Raw genomic sequence first — 12,649 nt, 5'->3', positions numbered from 1 at the left:
CCGTGACTAACCAGATGAGGATTAAATTCCATTTCTCGGCTGGGATTGAACCCGCGCCTTCCTGTTTACTTCGTGAATGTCTTGACTACTACACTACCACCGAGGCAGACCACTAGTCGCTATAAAGTTATAAACCCTATGAGTAACCGGCAGAATTGCATCACGGAACCTATCTTGGTGTGTTCGCAAATTTTTGAGAAAGAAGCAAAGGAGATATGACACAAAGAACAACAAAACATAAAATATAATATTGTTTACAGTAAAAACAGTAAGTATAAAAGTCATATGTAGAGATATGCGAGAATATACAAATATATCACACGATTATATTTATTTTCCTTAACAAAATACATTATTAAAATAATAAGTTAGGTCATATTAAGTCCAGAAACCACAAAGTTACTTTTGTAAATACTGCATAGACTGTATTCAACCAATCAGATACGAAAAGTTCTCTCGTAATACCTTGTTCCTGAACAGTAATAGTTAACCTAAATAATAAGTACTCGTATTTTGGTTATTTAGGTTTATCTATCGACCCTTTTCACCATATCTGACTGTGATGTTCAATATTAATTTTCGGAATTAAGACAAACCTTACACAATCATTAGTAATGTCATTATTTCCAAGTAATGATGAAAAATCAGAAAATCCGGAATTCCATCATTAGTAATGACATTACTTAATGATTGTGTAAGGTACCTATTATACAATACAATGGTACTTTACGTATAGCCTATTTGCCTTTCTTAGACCTACACAGCTCTGTATAATTAGCGCTGTATAAGTAGATATCATTTTTTTAGGAGTTACCAACTAACTTCACCAAAGAATGGAATTGGAATGTTCAGGAAATGCTTCATTGGTTCGCTACCACAAAGTTACTTTTGTAAATACTGCATAGACTGTATTCAACCAATCAGATACGAAAAGTTCTCTCGTAATACCTTGTTCCTGAACTTAGTAATAGTTAACCTAAATAATAAGTACCTATGTTGGTTATTTAGGTTTATCTATCGACCCTTTTCACCATATCAGACTGTGATGTTCAATAGTAATTTTGGGAATTAAGACAAACCTTATAGGTACCTTACACAATCATTAGTAATGTCATTATTTCCAAGTAATGATAATGAAAAATCAGAAAATCCGGAATTCCATTATTAGTAATGACATTACTAATGATTGTGTAAGGTACCTATTATACAATACAATGGTACTTTACGTATAGCCTATTTGCCTTTCCTTATTAGACCTACACAGCTCTGTATAATTAGCGCTGTATAAATAGATATCATTTTTTTAGGAGTTACCAACTAACTTCACAGAAGAGCGGAATTGGAATTTTCAGGAAATGCTTCATTGGTTCGCTTGAAAGTTCATATTTTGATCTATTTTCAGACATAGCACCTCCGGTCTAACAAGGTAGTTATTTCAAAGAGCAACGAGCATTGTTTATAAACGCCAACGCTAGATACAATCTGAGTATCGAGTATCATTAAGAGTCTTATATTCACTGCACATTGAAAATAGTAGGTACCTAACCTAGTTTCTGTTCTCTCTCCCTTTACTTCCCTATGACTCTGTTGCTTTGATCACCCAACAATCTTTTTTGGGAAAAAATGGGTGTATAACTTCACTGGCTTTTTTGTAGCTTTGAATGTACTATAAATTTTCGTATTTTAATTGCAAAAAAAGCTATTAAAATCGTTACAATACCAACATTTCTGTCGCATTCTCCAAGTAGGTACTCTATCGAGAACAACTTCCAAATTTCATCTTGATGTCGCCGCATGCGGCGCGGCAATGCCGCATGCTGCAGGTTGCTGTTGCCGGTTGCTTCCTAAATTGCCCCAGTGTAAAGGTACCTTTATATTCACTGCACATTGAAAATGGTAGGTACCTAACCTAGTTTCTGTTCTTTCTCCCTTCACTTCCCTATGACTCTGTTGCTTTGATCACCCAACAATCTTTTTTGGGAAAAAATGGGTGTATAGTGTATAACTTCACTGGCTTTTTTGTAGCTTTGAATGTACTATAGATTTTCGTATTTTAATTGCAAAAAAAGCTATTAAAATCGTTACAATCCCAACATTTTTGTCGCATTCTCCAAATAGGTACTCTATCGAGAACAACTTCCCAATTTCATCTTGATGACAAAATTGGAAAAATTCTCCCGAATATTTTCGAGCAAAACTTGGCGTACTTTTGACAGAGCCATAAAGGAAACTACCCTTCTCATCCTGAGCTAATTTTCCAATTCCATCGTCAAGGATTTGAAATAAATTCACATTCTCTGGAATGTTGTGCAAATTAATTGCTACTGTCGGGGTGTTGGAAATTCCGAGAAAAGTTCTCAAGTTTTCTTCAACACGAATTTGTAAGAATGTTCAATAGGAGAGCCTTGCTAAACGAAATTCCTTTTTGGTACCGTATATTTTTCAAGCTGATTAGTTTATACTGTTTTCTACTCTCATAATTATTTCTGATACACTTAACGCAAAATAATGTACCCAGCGTGTAATCAAACATTTACTGTTTGGAAAGCAATAAAGGCTTTTCAGTTTTCAGCAACAAAGAACAGTCTGCCTTGGGGTTTTAGAATCGAGTTTTCAGAAAATGTAGAAAGTACGCGTGTAAGTTTTTTCCTCTAGTGCCCCGAAGCTGTGAAGGCAGACGGAGAGATGCTTACTAATTCAAGATGCATTTAGTAATTTCATAGCGTACATGTCAAAATATGTACTTTCTGGTTTCTAAATTCATACAGTAAGGTAATATACTTTATTTTTTATTCTCTTGGAAACCAAACTAGAGTAATACATCCTGCGGACATTATACGTACTCGCAATTTTTGTAGCTCATTTTTACCTCTTCTTTTTTTTTCACGGGATTTTGTGAAAGTTTTCTGGTGCATGCAGTGTTGAGGTTAGATTTAGTATTCCCTCTTGGAAACCAAACTAGAGTAATACATCCTGCGGACATTATACGTACTCGCAATTTTTGTAGCTCATTTTTACCTCTTCTTTTTTTCACGGGATTTTGTGAAAGTTTTCTGGTGCATGCAGTGTTGAGGTTAGATTTAGTATTCTGGACATGGAAAATCTGTAATGTATATCACACGTCTTTCTAACTTTCCATCACCCTATGTAACCATATAATGTTTCCTTTGTGTTTTTCACATAAGAAGAGCTTCAAATTTTTCTATTCTATTTGATTCCATCATTATTCAGTTTTGTCAAAATCTTGTTTGTTTGAATTTTGGACTCCGAAAAGGAATAATTATGTTTGCTCTTTTATTAATGCAAAGTTTAAATTTAATACAGCCCAACCCCAACTAGCGATCCTACATAGACATTTCCTCAGTAGGGCAATAGAAAGTAGAAAAATATAGATTTTAGGTAACTGAGCATCTTTGGTCCATTCTTAATCTGGATAAATCTCTATATGGCATCAGGTAATGGCTCCCAAGTCAGCATTTGGAGACTTGCAGACCGCGACAAATGCCGACTCCTCTTTGTAAACATGGAATTATAGAATGTGTTCTTATGAATCTTCATTGTATGCGTGTAGATATTCATCACTTGGGAATCACACGTTACTATAATCACAATCAGAATCCCCTGTAAGGAGTGAGCGATGTTGAACATAATCCAAATCGTGGAGGATTTGGTAATTTTCACGAAAATGCTCAGAAACAAAATCGTCGTGACGACAGAAATCATTTTCAAATACAGACATATTTGGAGCGTCCGTTTTTTCTTCATTTTTTCCTTCATCTTAGCGTCCACTTGAAGACTGACGCAGTACTTCATAGTGACGTAACTCTTACAGATGTAATACAGCTTGAGAAACACGAGCGTACAGACGGGAGTGGCAAATGCGTTGAAGAAGACGGAGTCATTGAGGAACCTGTAACAGGAGATAATGATGAGAGGGTTAGAAAATCGAAGGTGTGCTTATTTTTATTCCTGCCATGCTCTAGACAGTAGGAGACTATGCTAGACATTGCTGAACTTTAGAGCTGAGGAATTGATGTATCTGACGTTAATTGTAACCTATAGAGAGCAATTCACCCATGGCGCTACAAGTCCAAACTTCAATGTTTTCCCTTGAACTATTCCTATAATTCCTTTCCCTCCTATAATATCCTCTAATAGAAAAGCAAGAGTGAAGATAAGAAATGAGTAGGAGTGAAGGTAGATTAGAAGTTAAGATTGAAGATAGAGCAGCAGGAAAACAAGATAGGTTCTTGTTTTCCTCCTATCTTGTTACTCTATCCATTTCACTTATCCTCTTCTGCTCGCTTACCCCAGGGGTTCTGCAAGGGATTAAAATATGAACTTCCCCTTTATCTACAACAAAGAGAAAATCAAGTGTTTTATGCATGTTAGGATTGCTAAGGTACTTTATCAAAGCAGAGTAATTACACTAAAAGGCTTTTGACACATAAAAAAAGTGTGTTGAACTAACAGCAAAGCTTCTCCTCTCTGTTTGCGTAAGTAAGAGTGCTTTTCCGTATAATAAGGAGTTGAAATTTTAATGCAACGGGTTCATGGTGTTTACGCTCAGAAGTTATTGCATTATCTCGGGGCTGTGACCCCTATGCATATGCATATTAACACATATGATTCTTCCTTGAAAAAAAAAAAATGGTAATTCATTTTGCTGTAGAAAAGGGCTCCTATGGAACCCCGAACATCCAGAGCGGCCCAGAAGCTAATCAAAATCCCTTTATGTATTGAACCTGTAGGCCTGAGAATTGCGAACTCTTTTCGAGCTTTTTCCAAGATTTGACGTTAAGTAAATAGCAGTCGAACCGTACGTTTCTCGAGGTCCGGCCCGCGGACACTTTTCATCATCATTAATTATGGAAGCTGTCTACAAAATTTGAGCGACCTATGTCTAAAGGTAAAGTCGTGAGAAGCGCTGGTTCCTTTTGAGCTTTTTCATTATTTTTTTTTTTTTTTTTTTTTTTTTAATCGAAAATACTGTTCCAAAGATAGATGCTGAAAACTGGATCGTATCTCTTCGAGTGAATCCCGCGTCTTAAATTCCGGAAGCGACTCTCGATTAACATCAAGTACCAAATTGTTTTGTGATTTCTCCGCTAGATGTCATGTTTGTTGAGTTTCCACTATTTTTACCCCCACTCCTGACGCAGAGTAAATGTCGAGTTGAAGCCTCATCGACGTCACGCGGCGCGGCGTAGGAAAGAAAAACAGGCCTCTTCTCCTCCTTTAGCATTGTCTTTTCCCACTCAAGCAGGGCCGCCATTTCTTGTCAGTCCTCGCCATTCTGGTCTAATTTGTGCCTGATAGGCCAAACACCTACTTAATATGTACTTAAATCAAACTCACCTCTATGCCTCCTACTCCAATCACATACAGTAACTGGGACATAAACAACGCTGCTAGGAAGTTCATCAGATTTGTCCCGGACAGATTTCGTAAATCTGAAAATAAACTGCACACGAAATACAGAACCATTAGTACAAGAAAGTGTTTAATTATTTGAAAGAACTCTGGTACAACGTAGGACGGAAGGTAGTCTGTAGGGGGATTGAGGCGAAAGCCAGCAAAACGGAACAGGGTCGTTTTTTCGGAGAAAGGCCCAGGGGTCCCACCCCCTCGACCTTTTTTGTCAAATTTAGCACTATTATACTAAAAGTATTGGCCCATAAATTGGATTTTCCACCCCTTCCCACCCACTGTTCGGATTTTTGCCCCTCCCCTCCCCTCTCTGAAATCCTACATGCGGGCCTGGAACGGAAGGAACAAAGTATTCTGTAAATAGGAATACAGGGATAGGATGAAATGAGCTTTAATTGTAATGTATCTAGTTTTGGCACAATGTACAAATCATTAGGTGCCCTAATCCTAAGAAAACAATTTGGGCAAACTGCCAGATAGACCATCCAAACAGACGTGGCACTTGTTACGAAAATCTTTTTTTTTCTTCTGTGCGTGTAAATTTCAAATAAAAAAAAAAAAAAAAAAAAAAAAAAAATCCACGAATCCTACCTAAACAATATTTGACGTTGTTTGTTTTTTGTTCTTTTTTCCAGGATTCTGACCTGTGTTTATCCATAGCGTTTGCCCTGCACTATCTTCACGCGGCAGTCTTCACCTGGCTTCTCCTGATGGTTTTTAACATGAACCGGGACTTCCGGGATACCATCAACATCGTTCCCACTCTGGACCCGAACATTACGCGAACCGATGGCCGGTCGACTATGCGTGGACACACCTTTAGGACTTCAAGTTCGTGTTTGAATTTGAGACAAAATCTTGCAGAATCTGTTTAAATTTTAGATAATGATGTAATCGAGGCTGTGTACTTCAAAGTCCAAACAACTTAAAGCTCTCTCACCAATATCGTATCTCTATTGAAAAACACACTCATTTCGTAAGGCCGTTTTCAATTTACCTTGGACAAGTAGGAATTGATCCAATTCACAAACGTTTTCTTCTGGACTCGTTCTTGCTCATCTGGAACAAAAGAAAAACGTCAAAACTTGATTAGAAATAGAAAGAGAAAGAGTTGAAAACTTCTAATAAGAATACCATTTATGACGGCCACGGCTTCATTTATAATTTATAAAGAGTATGAAGACCGGGGTTTCAATGAGAGAACGGAAGGAACAAAGTATTCTGTAAATAGGAATACAGGGATAGGATGAAATGAGCTTTAATTGTAATGTATCTAGTTTTGGCACAACGTACAAATCATTAGGTGCCCTAATCCTAAGAAAACAATTTGGGCAAACTGCCACATAGACCATCCAAACAGACGTGGCACTTGTTACGAAAATCTTTTTTTTTCCCTTTTGTACAAAACAGGCCTGACATTTTGTTTTCACCTTTCGGCTGAGAATGAAAAGTCCGTCTACATTCGCAGATTGATACCACGGGGGATTAAAACAATTCCTATGTTATTTGTCTCATAGGAAACATAAATATCCGACATCTACTGTTATATGTTATATTAATATCCAAGGAAGAAGTTGAATCCCGAGTCACCAGCAAGGAGATGGTACGAGTTTTTCCCTTAAAAACAATGTTTGTGTGACTATAGGTAGCTAGAGTTATATTCCTTCTTACTCTGCTTTTCCCTCTTCTGTTCCTTATCCTCTTTTTTCTCCATTTCTTTTTCCCAAGAAGTCTAGGTACGAGTATTCGTTAACCTCGGCTCTTTTTTCTCTACAGTAAATAAAGTACCTTGTCGCGTACTTCCTCAATACAACCACCACCACCACCACCACAGGACATAAACAACGCTGCTAGGAAGTTCATCAGATTTGTCCCGGACAGATTTCGTAAATCTGAAAATAAACTGCACACGAAATACAGAGCCATTAGTACAAGAAAGTGTTTAATTATTTGAAAGAACCCTGGTACAACGTAGGACGAAAGGTAGTCTGTAGGGGGATTGAGGCGAAAGCCAGCAAAAGGGAGCAGGGTCATTTTTCGGAGAAGGGCCCAGGGGTCCCACCCCCTCGACCTTTTATTGCTAAATTTAGCACTATTATACTAACAGTATTGGCCCATAAATTGTATTTTCCACCCCTTCCCTTCAATAAACTTGAGTGAAAAACATAATATTTTGAAACCCCAATGTTTCTACTTAATTTCATGCGTACTTCAAAGGAAAAAACTAGTAAGAAAGGATTATGTAGTTCCTTGCTTGTTAACAATGATAATTTTCCACTTCAAAGTCTTTGAAAAAACTTCTTAACGAGAGTAGTTACCTAGTGGGAAACACCAGCTGTAAAGCCGACTTAGAAAATGGTGATTTCCATTCTTGTGCTTTGGAGATTCTCAACAGGGAACAATTTTTGAGAAACAATGATTGGCTCGGTGGTGTAGTGGTCTGGTCCTCACTTGGTAATCAGGAGGGCGTGGGTTCAATCCCAGTCGAGGTATAGAATTCCGTCCTCATTGTTTTATAATTTGACCACAGTAATAATGGTAGCTACCTAGGTATTAGCCTACTTCAGGGGTAAAAGGGCTCTTTAGAGTCTTTAGTCCTATTTGAGCAGTATAAAAGCACTATTAATTATTATCATTTCAAAATGGTATCTGAAACACACAGGTAGGTTAGGTTAGCATATGAATTCCATTTTACAAACATCACACGAACAAAATACCCCAAATTTTCTAGCTCTAGTGAAATTAAACTCTAGAGTAGCACAAACTGTATTTTCACTCTCGAAACGTTTTTCATGTTGTCATTAAATAAATATTTACAAGTAGATTAAAGCAAAAAGGGTGCAAATTAATAATAAACTCTCAAACGTGTATTTTCGTTCCTTAAGCTCCTTTGCCTCTCCTAGTTTCAAATAGATTTTATTAAAATTTTAATTCCATAGGGATGATCATTTTTTGCTCTAAGAAGGAAATTGAGAGAGGGCAAGAGGAAGAATGAAGTTATGATAGATAAGACAGATTGATGAAAGGAAAAAGATACATGGAAGGAAGGGGATGTGTAATTTTACGGTCAGGGGAGTTTGTTGTGCTTTTTTCGACGTCCTTTTCTCAGTTGTTAAAGACGCACCTTGAAAACACCAGAGTAGGTTTCATGAGTATTCCCTATTCACAAAAAAAGCCCTCTAAAATTCTCGTCAATATTAACCCAAGTGCCTAACTCCAGAGAAAAGGCTGTAAATACTAGAAAAGACCTCTATAAAATACCCTACTTAATCTGCAGTCATTCTTTTTACTCGTTAATATTTCAGTCACCTAAAATAATTTTACGACCTAATACCTACTTATGGAACGGTACTTGGAAAAGTCATTATTTTTGGTGAAAGAATGACTGCAGATTAAGTAGAGTATTTTATAGAGGTCTTTTCTAGTATTTACAGCCTGTTAGGCACTTGGGTTAATACTGACGAGAATTTTAGAGGGCTTTTTTGTGAATAGTGAATACTCATGAAACCTACTCTGGTGTTTTCAAGGTGCGTCTTTAATTCATTCTTTTACCAAAAATAATGACTTTTCCAAGTACCGTTCCATAAGTAGGTATTAGGTCGTAAAATTATTTTAGGTGACTGAAATATTAACGAGTAGATACGTTATACCTACCTATGGAGACTTGGAGAGTCCTTGAGTTCAAATTTAGTCGTCAGCATTTTTCCACCTTAAGTCATTCTCCCAAAAAATTAACTTATAAAAATATTTTCACATTTTTATTATCTTTATTTTATGACGCGACTATGAAGATAAAATTTATCACAAGTCCTTTTTTAAGCCACTTCCATGTGTTTCAATGAAGCTAAAGCTTTTTGTCTAAAATAATGAGCAATAAAAATGACATTCATTAGCCTTAGTAATAAATTCATCTTTTACCATTTTGATTCAAAAGGTGCAGTTGGTGTCCTCTTAATCTTAAACCGCCAGCATAAACAAATAAACATTGCTTATTGGGGTACAATAAACAGTAAAAGCTTTTAACACCAAAGCTTGGGTTATACCACAACCTTGTCTAGGTCTAGGGTATGCTTATGTAATGTAAATGCAGTTTCTTGTGTTATTATATCACAACTTTGGTGCTCACTGCAGCATTGTAGGATTTTCCCAATATCTCAATAATCCTAAAATCCCATGTATTTTTGTCACAACTTTGGTGCTCACTGCAGCATTGTAGGATTTTCCCAATGTCTCAATAATCCTAAAATCCAATGTTTACCTAATACCATGCTGGCACCGGTCGCTATGCGCATTTATGTCATAGCTACTCATTTTCCTCACGAGGCTGAGTGGGCCCCGCGACAGCCAGTCACGGAATCAATCATTTGCATGATACAAATTGCTTGACCTCGCCGGGAATCGAACCCGGGTCTCCCGCGTGCAAGGCGAGCGCAGTGACCACTACGCCATGGGAGCTGACTTAGGGTATGCTTATAGAGAAAGTAAAAAAAGAAAAGTTCAAAGTTGTACAAATTAAACCCTGTGACCTAGCTACTTTTTTTCGTATTTACTTTATTTTTGGATTAGACATAAAAATCCCTCAGTAGGGAATTTTGTTTTACACGTTTTGATTTTACGAGGGGAAAAAAGTTCGTAATAATAAGTCTTTGAGTTTGCTAATTTTATTTTTCGAAAAGTTTCAAAACAAGAGTAGAGAGCCCGTGGCGTGCGTACCTTTTTGTATTTTGTTTGAGTCAAACTTGCAGGACTTACGAGGGGAAAAAAGTTCGTAATAATAAGTCTTTGAGTTTGCTAATTTTATTTTTCGAAAAGTTTCAAAACAAGAGTAGAGAGCCCCTACCGTGGCGTGCGTACCTTTTTGTATTTTGTTTGAGTCAAACTTGCAGGAACGAGTTTTCCGACCTAGCTGACCTGACGGAGCCGGTAAGTTTTTACTTTTCCATCTCCTCTTTTTTCTTTTCTAAAATAAAAAAAAAAAAACGATTCTTTTATTTATTAATTACTAAACTTTTCAACACTGATGTCGCCTCGAGGAGAAATCGAGAACAGGAGGATGTCAAAGCAAGGTAAACATTGAGAACTTTATTTCCTTGTGCAACTTGTCGTTTATTTGCATGTGTAGATTTTGTAGTGGAGGTCATCCAGGGAAGAAAATGCACACTTCAGACGTAAAATTCTCCTTTTGAATCCCTCTGTTTTCCGTTCTGCTAAACAAATTTCTTTTTCTGAGATGACTGTTAATAATGATATCACAGCTTGACATAGGTAAGAGAGTGTGAAGTGGTGTGTTATGTTTTGGTGGAGTGCGTTTTCGATGGAACTATTCGAGGTAGAAGAATGTTGATGGAACTTCTTTTGTACTGACGTGAGGGCCAGACCACTACACCACCGAGCCAATCATTGTTTCTCAAAAATTGTTCCCTGTTGAGAATCTCCAAAGCACAAGAATGGTTACTTTACCATTTTCTAAGTCGGCTTTACAGCTGGTCTTTCTTACTCGGTAACTACTCTCGTTAAGAAGTTTTTTCAAAGACTTTGAAGAGGAAAATTATCATTGTTAACAAGCAAGGAACTACATAATCCTTTCTTATACTAGTTTTTTCCTTTGAAGTACGCATGAAATTAAGTAGAAACATTGGGGTTTCAAAATATTATGTTTTTCACTCAAGTTTATTGAAAAAGAGGTATCTAATCAAGCTCTATGTAGGTACCTACTTCCCTAGATCCTGGAAATCAATAAGAATTCTCAAGACGCAACCTTGTTGTCAAAACCAAGTAGAGATTTAGAGCCTACTCAAAAGAATGATGAAAAAGGTCTTTTTGACAGTTCTGGTTTTTACGGCCCAAAACTGAGCATCATCGTGGACAATCTTTACATATCCATCCACAGTTGGACAAAGGTCTCTTTATGCTTCCACGCGTTTCTAAATTTTACACGCAACCTTGTTGTCAAAACCAAGTAGAGATTTAGAGCCTACTCAAAAGAATGATGAAAAAGGTCTTTTTGACAGTTCTGGTTTTTATGGCCCAAAACTGAGCATCATCGTGGACAATCTTTACATATCCATCCACAGTTGGACAAAGGTCTCTTTATTCTTCCACGGGTTTCTAAATTTTAAAACACATGGACAGCGGAATTTCAGAAATATGGACCAGAGTTGGGAAGTTTTGCCAGTTGAACACACATGCTACCACGAATAATGTAAAATAAATGTCATAATGTTAAAGACTTGGCAACATCCTCACATTCCAAGTTTTCATTGCTAGTTAGAAAAAAAAAAACTTGAAAAATGCGGCAGACCTAGACTATAGAACTTATAATGATAATGATATTTATACTGCTCGAATGGGACTAAAAAGTCCCAAAGAGATTAAAAAAAAAAGTCTACAACAACAACAACAACAACAACAACAACAACAACAACAACAACAACAACAACAACAACAACAACAACAACAAAGAGATTAAAAAAGTCTTTTAGGTCTCACTCACCAGCAGTTAAAATGCTGCAGACGCTGCGTACTTCGCCATTGGCCGTCAGTATTTTCCCACTGTAGAAAGAACGCGAACGCCAGCAGCACCAGAGGAAAGCCCCATCCAAACAGACTGTATTTGACGAAAGTCCGCGTAATGTTCGGGTCCAGAGTGGGAACGATGTTGATGGTATCTCGGAAGTCCCGGTTCATGTTAAAAACCATCAGGAGAAGCCAGGTGAAGACTGCCGCGTGAAGATAGTGCAGGGCGAAAGCTATGGATAAACACAGGTCAGAATCCTGGAAAAAAGAACAAAAAACAAACAAACAACGTCAAATCTGCACTTCCCTTTGTTAACTTGAAAAAATGCGGCAGACCTAGGTAGACCGTAGAACTTATAATGATAATGCTTATCTCTACTGCTGAAATGGGCCTAAAAAGTCCCTTCACCTTAGTTCCTTAGTAGAAGACTACTACTAATAAACTATTAGGTGTGTACTGTGGTTACTTTCTAAAACAATGTTGAGGACAAAGTTCCATACCTCGTCTGGGATTGAACCCACATCCTCCTGTCTTCCAGGCAATAACATCAGGGCATCAGGCATAACGGGAAGAAGAAGAGGAGGAGGAAGAAGAAGAGAAGGAGGAGAAATAAGAAGAAGACCAACAACAACAACAACAACAACAACAACAACAACAACAACAACAACAACAACAACAACAACAACAACAACACAAACAAAA

The 12,649-nt window shown here is 37.2% G+C and overlaps 1 protein-coding gene and 1 long non-coding RNA gene across 2 annotated transcripts; one reads left to right on the top strand and one right to left on the bottom strand.

The window, feature by feature from the left end:
- The first annotated feature begins 336 nt into the window (after window positions 1-336).
- On the top strand, window positions 337-1,787 carry LOC113470795. Its single transcript, XR_003393726.1, has 2 exons — window positions 337-398; window positions 883-1,787. It is a non-coding gene; the product is annotated as an uncharacterized LOC113470795 (long non-coding RNA).
- A 1,167-nt stretch (window positions 1,788-2,954) lies between these two features.
- Window positions 2,955-12,510, bottom strand: LOC103517732 (adhesion G-protein coupled receptor G6-like). Its single transcript, XM_008482778.3, has 3 exons — window positions 12,448-12,510; window positions 11,924-12,204; window positions 2,955-3,910 (listed from the first exon to the last, which is right to left on the bottom strand). The coding sequence occupies exons 1-3, from the start codon at window positions 12,508-12,510 to the stop codon at window positions 3,442-3,444; spliced, it is 813 nt and encodes a 270-aa protein (XP_008481000.1). The 3' UTR covers window positions 2,955-3,441.
- Window positions 12,511-12,649: the final 139 nt, after the last annotated feature.

The sequence above is a fragment of the Diaphorina citri genome, unplaced genomic scaffold (genome assembly GCF_000475195.1).
Source record: "Diaphorina citri unplaced genomic scaffold, Diaci psyllid genome assembly version 1.1 scaffold56, whole genome shotgun sequence".
NCBI classification, from domain to species: domain Eukaryota; kingdom Metazoa; phylum Arthropoda; class Insecta; order Hemiptera; family Psyllidae; genus Diaphorina; species Diaphorina citri.
This window is presented reverse-complemented; position numbering and strand designations above follow the sequence as displayed.

Bases quoted from the DNA above. Each gene is read 5' to 3' on its own strand.
- LOC103517732 (XM_008482778.3), bottom strand. From the start codon at position 12,510: ATGCCTGATGCCCTGATGTTATTGCCTGGAAGACAGGAGGATGTGGGT. The intron at 12,205-12,447 runs GTATGGAACTTT...TCTTTTTTCCAG, and splicing joins TGGGTTCAATCCCAGACGAG to GATTCTGACCTGTGTTTATC. The intron at 3,911-11,923 runs GTGAGTGAGACC...CTCCTGTTACAG, and splicing joins CTGCAGCATTTTAACTGCTG to GTTCCTCAATGACTCCGTCT.